Below are 14,904 nucleotides of genomic sequence, written 5' to 3' on the forward strand. Positions count from 1 at the left end.
AAGCTGTTCACTAAGTATTCACAAATTACCTCTTAAAATCCTAAAACGCATGATTCTTTTATTCAAAACACTGTTTTGTGAGACCACTGAGATTTAGAATTGCACTGCTTGCTACACCAAACATTGCACCTTTGAATCTTTGGTTTTTGTCTTTTAACATCTAGATGAGCAAAGCTAAAATCTTACAACCCAATACATGAAACCCCTGCTATAACAGAAATCTCTAACTCATAAAGGGAGTGATCAAAATTAAAATCTGATATTTCTCTGAGGCGGAACTTCAGTTGACTCATTATCTTTTCCCGTAATATTTCTAATCCTTGACAATGTAAGGCCAAAGGATTTGGTACCATTCAGGTACAAAAAACCACCAGACCAAACCTCACTTTCATGACCACGTTTGAGGCTGCACAGAACGTGGGCTCTGACATTTGTTCTGCCCAGCCTTTCAGTGTCATTTTAAAATGTATGATACCTTGCCCAGTATTAATAACCTAAGGGCGTTGTGTCATTGCACAGATCTACTCAATTTATCCCTGAGAGCTGCCTTGCCTAGCACTGCTGCAATCACAAGGCATCAAGTTACTGTCTTACTACTGATCTGAGCAATTACCTGTATCATGGGAGCAATGGGTGACACTCCTACCCTGTAGCTCTGGACTTGAGCCTCCGTGTGTCCAAAGCTTCCTGAGCATCCAGACTGAGTGCTGTTTTGCACTGAATTGTGAATGGAGGGAGCCAGGCACCTCCTCACACAGGAAACTCAGAAACCAGGCACATCAATCTAAAAGCACAAATACAGAGCACAGATAGAGCACAAACAAGGGCTAGGGTTTCTGGTCAAGGGCCAGGACCTTGTGGGCTCTTAACTAGAGTCCATGCACAATGCAAAACATCCCAGCAGTGAAGCAGCCTGCAATGCCATCTGTGCTGGTGAATGACACTGTGCAGCAATATAAATCACATAAACAACTTCCTTCTCTGTGGGTACTCTTGCACAAACGACATTAATTAAGACACCTCATGTGTGCACGTGTCTGAGTTCAGGCATGTGCACACATGCATATGCTCAGGTATACACAAGCACTTCAACAGGCATTTCCCAAAGGAATCTGTAGTTACATAGATGCATATATGCACGTGATATATGTTTACTTCTGCACAACTGCATCACTTCTGATGAAACTATATCACCTTGCAGCAGTGACAGGGCCAAGCCATCTCCTTTTGGTAAAAGTTTACACCTGGAGGTGTTCTGCTTCTGCAAACACTAGAGAAAGAGAGTGCATTTCAACTTACCTTAACTGTGCGTGTTTAACATATTCTTCTCACAGCAAGGATGCAAAATACATGGCAGCTCAACAGCTCCTCATGTAAGGTCTAACAACCATTGAGGGAGACAAGAAGTTGGAGGGGAGATCAAATACTAATACAAATAATGGACAACTAGCTGTAAAGAAGCTCTGAACAAGCAAGAAATGAGTGTGTTGGGTAGGTTAGAAAAGCACAGAGGTAATTCTAACATTCTTTTTGTTTAGGAATGGTATGCATGGGTGCACCTACAAAAAGTCTGATCAGATTTCAGCTACCTTCTGCCCTGGGGGGAAATGTATCAATAAAGTGGATTATGTTTTTGAATGTGCCCTGTATAATCACAGATTTCTTTAGGTTGAAAGGTACCTGTAAGATCATAGAGTCCAACTGTTAACCAGCACTGCCAAGTTCACCACTTAACTATGTACCCAAGAGCCACACCCTATCTTTTAAATACCCACAGGCTGGTGACTTCAACACTTCCCTGGGCAGCCTGGCCCAGTGCTTGACAAGCTTTTGGTGGAGAAATTTTTCCTAACATCCAGTCTAAACCCTCCCCATCACAACTTGAGGCCATTTCCTCTTATCCTAACACTTGTTACTTGGAGGAAGAGGCCAACCCCACCTGGCTGCACGCTCCTTTCAGGCAGTTGTGGAGAGTGACAAGGTCACCCCTTGAGCCTCCTTTTCTCCAGACTAAACACCCCCAGCTCCCTCAGCTGCTCCTCACAGCACTTGTGCTCCAGAGCCTGCCCCAGCTCCCCTGCCCTTCTCTGGACTCACTCCAGCCCCTCAGTGTCTTTCCTGCAGTCAGGGCCCAGAACTGGACACAGCACTCCAGGTGTGGCCTCACTAGTGCCCAGGACAGGGGGACAATCCCTGCCCTGCTCCTGCTGGCCACACTATTGCTGAGCCAGGCCAGGATGCCATTGGCCTTCTTGGCCAGCTGGGCACAGCCTGGCTCATGTTCAGCTCCTGCCACCAGCACCCCCAGCTCCTTTTCCACTGGGAAGCTTTCCAGCCATTCTGTCCCAAGGCTGTAGAGCTGCCTGGGGTAGCATGCCCAGAGAAGCTGACTTTAGTCATGGGGTGGATTGTGGTGGTGCATCCTACACTCCCCCACCAGCACCACCATAATCTGAGAAATGCTCATTAGTCCTTGACAAACAGTGCCTGGGCTGAGCTCCTCTTGATTTTTTCAGACCACTGTCTGCTCTCAGGAATTAGTGCTGTCTAATAAGTACCTGTTTCATTAACAAGCTGACCTGGAAACTTATTTTTCTTGCCTGAATAACCCAAATGGAATAATATTTTTGTTGTTGAACATTCAAAGAAAGTTACCAATGCAAATTGCAGCTGTAAAAAATTACTAAGACTAAATCCCACTCTTGTGACCCTATAAACAGCAGTCCAAAGTGAGACTTACTCTATGTGAATATGAAAATCTAAAATGTCTAAATGGTGCATTTAGGATAAATCAATAAAAAATTTTACACGTTTTCTCAGTTTTAATTTTTTAATGCTTCACAGTGTTAGTTTGAAAGACAAATTGCAAAATGTCAGAAAGAGTAAAATTCCCAGTGCAAAACAAACCAAGTGCACAAAGCTTTCATTTCAAAGCATGTGCAAAAGACAACCTTGCTTTCTGGAATGTATTGAGCCCACTTCTAGCATTTTGGTTTTTCTGAGAAAATAATGGGGAGGGGAAGCAGAAAAATGAGGAGAGAAAAGCACAATATATCCATAGGGAATTAAATAAAGTGGGGTAAAAAAGAAGGATATACTTACCCTCCAGAACCTATGAATTGTTACAAGGATACCCAAGCCACCCAGCAATAAAGGTTGCATTACTTTCACATTTTACCTGTCTAAAACATGCAATTCAGAATATGCAGCTTTCATACGACTGCTAAACACTCCCTAGAAAGGTCAAAAATATCTATGCATGTGTTTATTTTTATATATTGTGATATTAAAACAAACACTGAGATTTAAGGGAAAAAAATGCTGAGATAGAATTGGTGAGTTCTGGGCCCAGGGATACAACGAGGTAGCTGTGAGTGAGAAGTATAGAAACAACTGAAGCAGCAGAAAAAGCACTGATCTAACCCAAGCTTTGTCCTAACTCCACAGTTTGACTTACCTAAGTAAGCAAGGGTTTACAAAAGCAAACATATATGTATTTCATCTTGGAGCACCATGGTTCAGAAAGTGATCCAACAAACATGAGAGGTGAAAATCAATGTTGCTGGATAAGAAACATTTGCAGAAATTGTTTCCCCATCCTTTCTTAGCAACTAGTGGAATATTGTTCTAAGCTAAAACAGCTTCCAAACTATAGAAAAAGATCATAAATGCAAAACTTTATACTGTTTTCCCCAAAACAATGCAAGTAATAGCCACTGTATCCAAGGAAAGGCTCAGCCTCCTCATTCATGTTTACAATATATTTTCCATTCTTCTGCTCCTCCTCCTGCAGAGAAAGGAAAGGCTTTCTAATCCTATTCGCATTTGTCTCTCATTTTTCTATCCCCATAACTCCTGTATCTTTTTTACCCCAGAAGAAACCTGTAGTTGTGCAAACAACAATCTTGTGCAAACAAGACTGAAGACATCAAGCCCTTAAATACTGTAAAAATAGTTCAAAGTCTTAAAATTACTATATCCCCCATATGTGACATACTGAACACTCCTTTCAAACACAACTTATTTGAACACGCCACCTTTTTAAACCTGTTATTTAGCAGAGCATTTCAGTAAGAGTTTTAAAATAATAGCCTCTTTCTTGTTAAAAAATTAGTGTGACTGAGTGTTTTACTGCTTAATTGCTGACTTGTAAAATGGAAACTACAATTCCATTTGTGGCTTAACAAAATCATAAAACAAATGACAAAAGTTATATCCTCATGTAGAAATAACTTGTGGATGCAACATGGTAAACGTAAATACATGGTAATTGATTTAATCCTAAATCTGGGAAGATTTTATAGACTTAGTGTCTTTTCATTACCTCCTTGAAAAAGAAATTCCTAACTCAGTGCTTATTTTAATACAAGATGACATATTTAGTTGACTTTTTTTTTTTCAGTTCAAAATACCAAAATCTCAACTGGGAAATGCAGTTTTAAATTGAAACAGAAGCAAAGGAACAAGAAGATAAGAAGTTATCCTTCAGTAAGCAGCTTTAGAAAGCAGAAAACAAACAGGAGACACAAAAACAGCACAAAATGCTGAGGACTATTAAAAACATGAGAAAGGAAAGGAGGCAACATAACACATTTTCCAAATGCAGATAACATAGCAAATATACTCTCATTAAAGACAAGAAAGGCCAAACTATTAATTCAAGAGTCATGATGAAAAAAGACAACTACTGAAATCTAGAAAATATTTGTAAAGCAAGAGAAACATGATATATAAAATCAGACAAAAAACAAACAAGGCAAATAAGAACAGGAAAGTAGTTCTGCTCCACGTAACCGAAGGAAGGATTTGGCAGATTCTGACTCTGTTCAAATCTGCCCGTGCTCTCCCATCACAGCTGAGCCTTGGGAACTGGTTGTGTTGGGAGAAAGAGATGAGCTGCTTGTACTGATGGATGCTCCTGCAGTTTGTTTTAGTGGGCTGATACAGGAGAACTACGAAGAAATAACAAAAGCAATTTCTTGTGCCTCACTACTGGCATGCCTGGTAAAAAAAAAACAAACACACAAACCAAAACAAAAAAACAACAAAACCCCCAAAAATCCAGTTTGAAAGGGAACTCTGATGTGTACACACACAGTCTAAAAAACTGCTTCACAGCTATTTGAAGGAAAAGGGTGTTTCCATCCAAATTAATTGAGATCAGCCACATTAGATATGAATGCCTATGAGCAGGAGTGACAAGGGATATCTCACAGGACGATTTTACAATGGAGTTTTCTCATGCTACTGAGCTTTGGCCAGCCTGAACATGTCCAGCGTTATGTAGGACTGTCCTGAAACTTTTGGTTGAAAAGTAGGTAAGACACTTGACTGGCTTTTGCATTCATCCATACTGTGCTCTGGCAAGCTCTCAGAAACAAGAAATTCCCTTGCTTTAACTGAATTTTTAAGGTATGGATTGAATAGTGCTTTTTCACTGAAATCTTCCAGCTTTAAAACTTCTTCAACGTCATTTTCTTCATTTTTAATTGGATTCTGTTGGGATCCAAACAAATCATTTGCCACCATTTCTATGGGTTGGACTTCCTTCACTGGTATCAAAGCTGAATGCATTTGACTTCTGGTAAATTGATCAGCAATTACGTAAGGCATGGATGGGGAAAAACAATTAGCAGCTTCATCCTCTTCATTATGAAGTATCTTTTCATCTCTGTTAGTTATGCCTTTTGTATTAATATCAGTACATTCAGAAACATGGTTTTCATAATTTATTAGTAGTGATTCTTCCTGACCTTCTTCAGGAAAACAATATTCCAAAACATTTATGTCTTCGAAGTCTACAGATTTAGTCTGAGATGACACTCTCTTCAAAAATGAATTATTCTGTCAGTGCAAAGAGATAAATTGGAGAGTTATAAACAGATAGATAATGCATCAGGTCATTTTTTAATAAATAAATTATTGCTATTTGGGCTCTGACTTGAAACTTCAGACTTGCACTAGTAAAGAGCTCACGTGCATTTCAGATGGGATGCAGTTACATGTGTGAATGAGTACTAAAAAAGGCAATGTTGCTCTGCCCAATTGCTAAACAATTTCATATTAGGTTTTCTATGCTTAATGAAATAACGAATTTCACTGAAGGCTCAGAATCAGGTTTAGATTGTGTCCATCTTTTCTAGTCTAACCAGACATTTTTGAGAAAAAAACTTAAATCACAATTATTCACAAATTACACTTTCTGTGTATACCTGATCAACTCCACTCCATTCAAATAAACATCAAAATTTTACTAAGGAATGAATATTCAAAAAATAAAAATAACTGTTAATACAACCATATACCAAATCTTACTATATGCTGCAATACATTTTTGTGGACAAGGGAGGAGGTATGCAGATGTGGAAACCTGATTTAGTAGACTCATCAGCATATGCAAATTTAATTTACTTTATTAAATGAATGATGTCCACAACCATACTGTCACTTCAAAACATTATTTCTAAATATCCTGTAAGAATCAGATGAACATACTTTATCAAGATGCAAATTCTCTATTGTTTTGGAATACTACAAAGAGCATTCTGTAGAATGGAATTTAATAAAGGTGAGAGGGGGGTTTGATTCATAAAATGACTGCCAGAAAAGGATTTATTTTCTCTCCATTTGATCCCTTCTTTAATGCATAAAATTCCAGCTATTACCATAGATGAAGCAAGAGGCCATTCAACTGCAAGGCTTTCTTCAGGATTTGGTATATCAGGCCAGCAAACTTTTTTAAACCTATAATTGAGAAAGTAATTTTAGCCAAATTATGAAAGAAATACATTATTAAAAATAAAAATAAGCAAGTTACCAGAAATTCCAATTACTGCTAAAGTATCAAACTTTCACAAAGGAAGTCTTTTCTGTATCAACACAATGCTTTTCAATGAAATTGTTTTCCCATTTTTATTACAAAAGATCCCAACAAGACCTCTGGGGTTACACAGACATTGCAGAAAATCTATTAATTTACAAAAGCCATTTTTTATTATTCTACATATTATGTATATGTGTATAATTATATATATTATTATGTCACTCAATTAAATAGTATATAAAATAAGAGCATGCCAAAACAAGACAGTATACAAATTTTGTTGTGATCATTTTTCAGAGTGTTTCCTCAGTGAAAAGCCACTTCAGGTGAAAAGTGTCCCTAGCAGTACACCATATTAGAGCTGCACTGAGTTCCTAAATCAACAGCACATGAATGACAATCAGTTGTTGAATCACTCATTGACACTGGGTAGAAAGGTAAGGGAATGAAAACCAGTCCTTAGCTTGACTTTTCACATGGCAATTTTATCTTCACAAGAATGTAAACGTTCTACTGCATCTCAAAGTATTCTTCAGAATAAAAAAAATCAGGTTTTATGATTGTAAAAATTCAGTATACTCAACACAGATGAAAATGTAAAAGGGATGGAAATTATTGCTTCAGTTCTACTTATTAACTGATTTAAAAAAACTTCAGTCATCTTTTGAATGTTACTGGATCCCCATGCTCTGAGAAAAAAATTTAAAATCCATGGGGACATCCATGATAGCAGATGAAAAGATTATGAATCATGTACAGATTCAGATCCATAATCAAGGATCAAGCAACACAGTATCTTTACACAATGTAGTTTCTAGGTTTTTTCCTTACTCCTTTGCTGCTCAAGGGAGGCATCACAAACTAATAAAAGTCATATTGGTATATTTAACATAAGCAATATGAAATAAGCTATATGAAATATATCCTAGTACCATCCTAGCATATTAAAAGTATCTAGAAAGCTTTATTTCTTGGCATTATTAACTTTTTCAGAAACTGAGTTAAAGTTTGCTCCCCTCACTTAAATAACCACAGAACTGCAAATGGTATGTATGTAGCATTTTCCATGAACTGATGTAGGTGATATGTTAATCTGTTTCTCTCATTTATTTTGTTTCAATTGACTAAACTTTCTAAAATGAATCCTTATTTTTTAACTTAGCACATAAACTGCCGTCAAAGTATAACCTGTGCACTTACTTATTTGTTACTTCAATTGCTTGTTTTCTATTTTGACATTGGTTTTGAAAACAACAAAGGCATTTAAAAAAATAAATAAACATTTCCATTTTACAAGTTAATTTTAAGTGGCTGCATTCAGTTTTAGATAGCAGAAAATATACTCACGCATGTTTTTTCAAAACACATGTTATCCAAAGGCCTATCAGACACAACACGCTTATCCCAACAGGTATGGCAATAAAAAAGACATCATCTTTATCTTTAGACAAAAGCAAAGAAATAAAAAAAAACCACCAATCAGTACACATTGTCATTTCTTCAGGTATTCCCTTAAGACAGTTTTTAATAGCCAAGTCACTTAATTAGCACAGTTCTAAAGAGCTCTGTCAAAACTAGCCAAAATTACTCAGAATACTGTAGGATACCCATTCTAGTTGAGTCAAAATATGAGTATTTAGAATCCAACAAGCCACAGCTACTGAACCAGAAAACCAGGTCATGATGAGACTTTCCAAGATGTTCTAGGAACAGATTTATCACATTTTAAAATTTATTTTTTTTAACAGAATCACACAGTAATTTAGACTGGAAAGGATATCTGTAGATCACTTTATGCAACTTTAAAACTAGATCAGGCTGCTTAAGGTGATACCATGCCAATCTTTGAAAGCAATCTAGGATGAAGACTCCACTACCTCTTGGTCACCTGTTATTTTATGCTCACCTAAATCTGCCAGACAGTGCTACTTCTACCAGCTACAAAAAGATAAATTGCAAATTAGGTGCAGGAAATAGATTAAAAAAAAGTTACTCTGACTGAAACACTGCTCAGATTTCTGAGCTAGTTTCCAAGAACCAGAGCACCAGAGGCATTTAGGAATGTGCTAAAAATATTCTTCAACTGAGAAGTTAAAATGAGGAAATGTCTGAACTTCTGATCTGCTGCCATTATACCAACCTCCCTGTCAAATCTGGCTTAAACAAATAGTAAGGGATAGGAAAAGGTATTTCCTACACACCCACTGGCCACAACACCTCTGCACTCATTTATCAGTTAAATTTATATACCAGAATAGGTGCAACACAATGTATGGTTATTGTAAATCTCTCAGATGGAAAAGTCTACTTTTTAATGAACAGTCAGACATCCCATCCCATAGCTAATAGCATATACACTGCTGCTTCCACAAACAACCACAGTACTCCACAGCTTTACTGACAAGTAAATAAAGACTTTTGGGGTTGACTTCTCATTCTGAGGGTTTTTTTATTCTGTGAGATTGTCAGTGAAATTAAGTTAAATTCAACTACAGCTGCCAATTCTTCCTTGTTTCACTCAACACTACTTAAAAAACAAACAGACGTTTACAAATGCCTAAACAACAATGTCCTGTATTTCTTACTTCCAAGCCCGTTCTTAAAAACAGTAATAATTAACCTGGCTTATTACTTACCCAATTTCAAAGTCTTGAAGGTTTTTGGCTCTCCAATGGTGCCACCAGCTTTGTTGCTTGCCATGATCCAAACAGTATATTGTGTATTAGCCTGTAAGGACTTCAGTCTGTATTGCAGAATGTCAGAGTTCACTGTTTCATCTTTTTAGGAGAAGACTTATGTCAGTAAACACACAAAAGTAGTGCTACATCAGGGAACTATACACTTATTCAGCAACTTTTACAATTACAGATCACAAACTATTTTAAAGGTGATTTGAAATACAAAGCAACCTTACCAGTCCTTTAAAAGACAAACCTTAAATTACTAAACAATATTTATCAGCACCACTAAAAAGTTTGAGGCAAAAACCTGAACCATTATCTATTTGCTTTTAAAAATAAATACAAATATTTTTGCTAATATTAAAGATAGGTGAATGATGGTCTCCTGCAGTTTATCACTGAAATTAGCGCTTTGAGAACTTTATTTCCTGAAAATAGCTGGCTCTGAAATTAAGAACTTCAAACAATTTATGTAGCTTATGAAATTCAACTATATTTCGACTACACACAGTTAGAAACTGATCATAAAAAAAAATGTCATTTATCAGCACTGGGATACCACCCCAGTAAGTCAAAGGAAAGCCAAAATAAACAAGAATGTTTTTCCAAGTTTCTTTTATGAATAGAACTCAGTATTTCCAATACTGCAGTTTGTACTGAAATTAATGTAATGTGCTTCACCTGTAGATTTTTTTTAAGCAGGGCATGTATCCTGTCATCCTATGTCTGACAGTACCAAATGCACCTTCATGCAAGAAATTACAGTCACTAAAACATTTTCTGGTGCACAAAAAGTCAAAGGAAACTCATTTCCTCAGTCAGTTCTATCAAGAAACACCCAGGAAATAGTTATGCTGCAATATGTCCAAAGTTAAATAAACTGAGTTTCACTTAAGGGTGGGAAAGTGAAGTTCTAATGTTAAAAGGCCATCAGTGAAGTCACCTTGGCACACATCCCCACATTCTACTATTATCAAGAACATATGACATCAGAGAAGCATCAAAAAACATCAGTACAGCACTTTTTGCTATTTAAATTTAACTCCCTTGCATTTGTATTTTAGTATATTAGTATTCTAAAGAAAATCCTAAAAAAATCCTAAAAAGGACACAGCCTGCTTTACATTAAAGTAATAAGGAGAGATAAAGCTCTGTAACATGAGGCCCCCTTATCTCACAGATGACCCTGCACAAAGCAGTCAGGATTAAATTACTCAGAAACTAACACAGTAAGAAAAACTGTGTGCAGGTGACTAAATCTGACAGAAATAATTAGCTTTCTCTTTCACACTTAAAAATTACTAGGAATATTCTTGCCCTGGGTCTGAACTGGATAGCCATAAGAAACAACCATCACAAGATTTGTAAGTCTGCAAACTTAGCAAAAGAGATTGTGTTAGGTGCCTGATAACAATGATGTCTAAAAAAGGGAGGGAAAAAACCAATTCTGAAGCACTGACTGACCCAACAGCTTTCTTCACAAGTTAAATAGGAAGAAAAGTTTAGGTCACCCAAACACTTCTCATGAAAGCTTCAGCTGAGATTTAAACTAAAGAAGTTTTGAACAGATACCATTGCACTACCAGATTTGGACACTATTCCTGAGGCAGCGATTAGGGGTATGCTCAAATTTATGCTATCAGCCTCTAGACCAGGAAAGCAATGGCAAGCATAGAAAATTAAACACATCTGAAGAAAATGATCTAAAATAATGTCCAAAGAAACTATTTCTTGGCAGCTTACTTTACTGTTATTTCCAAATTTGCTTTTAATATAAAACTGACAATAAAAATATTTTCACCATACTTTTCCAGAAACTGAAGGCATGTCGTTCCAAGGACATGCATGAAACTTATAAATTCACTGAACACTCCTGATCTAGGAATTTACACAGAATCTATGGTTCTCTAATATATTTTAGTGCCTCTTCTCCTGTCATGACTTCTTCCATTGACTTCAAAGGTGCATCAAGATGGAAGAGAGACTGAAAATTTTGTAACCCTGTTGGAAGTATTGTTTGATGTATACTTACTCAATTCCTTTCCATCTTCAGGTTTATAAAATATTGTATAGTTAGTGATAAATCCATTTCTTTTAGCCTTTGAAATCTCATTCCACTTTATTGTAACTTCATTTTTCCCCGGAATGTCTGTATCAGCCACAGGTCCTTCTGATGGCTCTAGAGAGAAGCATTGTAAAAAGCAAAAGTAGTAAAATAGTCAATGTGCCACAGTTCTATCCAGCTCTGTTATTTCACACATACCAGTAACATTAGGGGAAACATATGCATGAGAAAGTACGTAACCTCAGTGCTCTGACACAGTCCTTAACTTTTCTCACTCTCTTTTTTAGGGTAGGAATTCTTCTGATAAAATTTCCTCTCATCTATTCTGGCATTTGCATAGTTCTAGGTGTTACTGTATTTAAATACTTTGTGATCCTTAAAAGTCTCTATTGTTACAACATCAGGGAGAGATCATGACAAAATTATAGTTTGTGCACTTGTGAGTGGACTCAGGTGCAAAGCCACTGCCTTTGCAGAAGGTCTCTGGCTGAGCAGGGATTCAAGTGTCATCTCCAGCACCCCCAGCATCCTCAGCCTTGCCCATCACACTAAACAAAGCCTTTCTACTTACACAATACCACATCACACACATTGTTCATAACTTTGAAAAAAGAGTTCTCTGTGTTGAAGTTCTAAAACAAATCAACTTCCCTCCCGTTCTCTAACAACCTTGAGTGTTGTCACAGCTACCTATAAACAGGAAAGCACTCAAAACACAGTTCTGACTGGGCTAGTAATTACTACTCAAATATAAAATACTCCATTACCTCCCCCCAGTAATTAATACTCTCTAGTGGTGCACTGTAGTAGGTGTGCATGAACATTTGCATAGACGTACTTATGCACATACACACAGACATATCAACATTTTCACATGGAATCTTAAAATTACTGGTAAACTACATTCTTCTGGCTGGTTGTATAAATCACTGAATTCACAATAAACTTCTACAAATAAAGAAACTTTACCCCTTCCCCCACAAAGCACTACTTCATCCACAATTTCTATCTAATTGTAAAAGTCATGTCTTCTTACCATTACTTATGCACAAGACCGCAAATATTTTATTATGTTATAAAATTTAACAAAAAGTGGATTTTTCAAACCAGCCATTTTATGAGTAGAATTTCCCAATATATTAAGACTGACAAATGCAATCAAGCATTAAAATCAAGTATAATTGTATATCTAAATGAGCTGTAATACTGAAGGGATAGCTAGTTTAAAAAATTCTTTCCTGTTTGTAGCTATACTCTTTTCAAATGCTTTGTGTACAATATGTAAACTTCAGAAAAAAATAGTGGGCCCAAGCAGCAATGTACCTGTATCACAAGATAAATATTTATATACCAATTTTGTCACTGAACAGAAGAGAAATCAGGAACCCAGAAACTTGGGGAGTTTTCCACCATCTTAATCTCTCTTTCAAATAATGATAGTACCAAATCACTCAAAGATAATATGTCCTGAGAAACAGACACAAGACATCTTTCACAACACGTTACTTTAAAATACCTACTTTTTTCTTGAGCGTAGATTTGTGCATAAGATGGAGCTGCTACGTTATTTCCATAAAGAGGATACACTGAGATGTTATAGCATAAAAAAGGTTTAAAGTTTTCTGTAAATGAAAGAAAAGAATATTTACACACAATCTCTATCTGATGTTAATACAATGAAAATAGACTAAATAACAAGGGAATTCTAAATATACTGTTACTGACTTTTTTTTTCAACTCTCTAGCAAGTGCAGTATGAAATTAACAATTTGAATGCTCATTACTGGCTTTAACACACTTTTTTTCATTGTAGTACTTGTAAGAGCACATGGGTTTTGACTCATTTTCCACTAGAAATAGTTTGAATGGGTAATTACACTCCAGCATCATACAACTCAATATGAATCCACTTACTCATCTTGAAACTCGCTACAATTTTAGAGGAAGTCTCTATTTTCAAATAAGCAGTATAAACACTTGAACGTAGTATTTTTGATTTCACATAGCTTTATGTTTACTGCTCTGTGGGAGACAACTTTGTCTCATGCATCAGATCAAAAAACAGTGGGGTCCCTCACTCTTAACACACAGGGCCTGAGGGAATGGCAAATAACTGTTTCAGGGAGGCTTAGGCTGGATATCAGGAAAAGGTTCTTCACCCAGAGTGTGGCTGGGCACTGGAACAGGCTCCCCAGGGAAATGGTTACAGCACCAAGCTTGGTAAAGTTCAAGTAGTATTTGGACAATACATAGTGACACATAGTGTGATTTTTGAAGTATCCTGTGCATGGAGTTGGACTTCAGTGATTCTTCTGGGACACCTAGAACTCAGAATATTCTATTATTCTATTATTTCTGCGCTGATGTTCTAGTCATACCAACTGCAGATCTGCTTCTAACAAGCCTGACTCAAGGGTACAATTGTCCTAAGTGACATCTCTCCAGTAAAATTTTATGTTTCAAGACGTAGTTCCAGTTTCTGGAAATGAAGTTTTGAACTCTGAACAATCCAGGAGCCAAGTAATCAACAGGGTGCACCCACTACTTACAACTACTCCCATCAACTCCAAGAGGACATATCTGTAGCTTTACGTTCCCTGGAATGAAACCAGTGTAAAGGGTTTCCTAAATCATTCCTCTCAAGCTCTGCAGCTTCCTCAACAAGAATAATGGCTGTCAACAGATCCCTGCATTATATCAGCTTTCTTCTGCTCTTTCAGTCCCTTACACATTTGTAATGGCCATTGTACATCTAATTAATCCAGCTGGTTTTTGCTGGGGTAATTATCTTCCGAGTGGCTGGCAGGGGGCCATGTTTTGGATTTGTGCTGAACACAGGGTTGACAATACAGAGATGCTTTTGTTATTGCTGAGCAGAGCTCACACAGACCCAAAGCCTTTTCTGCTTCTTGTATTGCCATGGTGCTGAGGGGGGCTGGGGGTGCCTGGGAGGTTGGGAGCAGACACAGCCAGGACAGGTGATCAGAGGGATATTGCAGACCATGTGACATCATACTCAGTGTATAAAATGGACCATTCACCTGCCACTTGTGGAGGACTCCACACTGGAGCAGGTAGATGCCTGAAGGACAATGTGACCTCACAGGGGACCCATGCTGGAGCAGTTTGTGAATAACTACAGCCATGCTGGAGTTGAATAACTCCAACTACAGTTGGAGAAGTTCAACAAGGACTGTCTCCCATAGGTGGGAATCCTCACTGGAACAGGGAATGTAAAGATTCCTTTGCAGCCTGTAGTGAAGATCATGGTGAAGCACACTGTCCCCCTGCAGCCCATGGAGGACTATGATGTTCTCCCTTTAAGGCATATAGGA

The 14,904-nt window shown here is 37.3% G+C and overlaps 1 protein-coding gene across 1 annotated transcript in view; it reads right to left on the minus strand.

The window, feature by feature from the left end:
- Window positions 1-2,811: 2,811 nt before the first annotated feature.
- The window catches only part of IL31RA (interleukin 31 receptor A), a 34,747-nt gene continuing 22,654 nt past the window's right edge, over window positions 2,812-14,904 (minus strand). The window contains exons 11-16 of the mRNA XM_086866912.1: window positions 13,090-13,191; window positions 11,537-11,683; window positions 9,460-9,600; window positions 8,171-8,264; window positions 6,666-6,744; window positions 2,812-5,844 (exon numbers count right to left, since the gene is read on the minus strand). Of these exons, the coding sequence (XP_086723038.1) occupies window positions 5,245-5,844; window positions 6,666-6,744; window positions 8,171-8,264; window positions 9,460-9,600; window positions 11,537-11,683; window positions 13,090-13,191 (1,163 nt within the window). The 3' untranslated portion in view covers window positions 2,812-5,244. The remainder of the gene's footprint in view (window positions 5,845-6,665; window positions 6,745-8,170; window positions 8,265-9,459; window positions 9,601-11,536; window positions 11,684-13,089; window positions 13,192-14,904) is intronic.

The sequence above is a fragment of the Cyanistes caeruleus genome, chromosome Z, assembly GCF_971803275.1.
Source record: "Cyanistes caeruleus chromosome Z, bCyaCae1.hap1.1, whole genome shotgun sequence".
NCBI lineage: Eukaryota > Metazoa > Chordata > Aves > Passeriformes > Paridae > Cyanistes > Cyanistes caeruleus.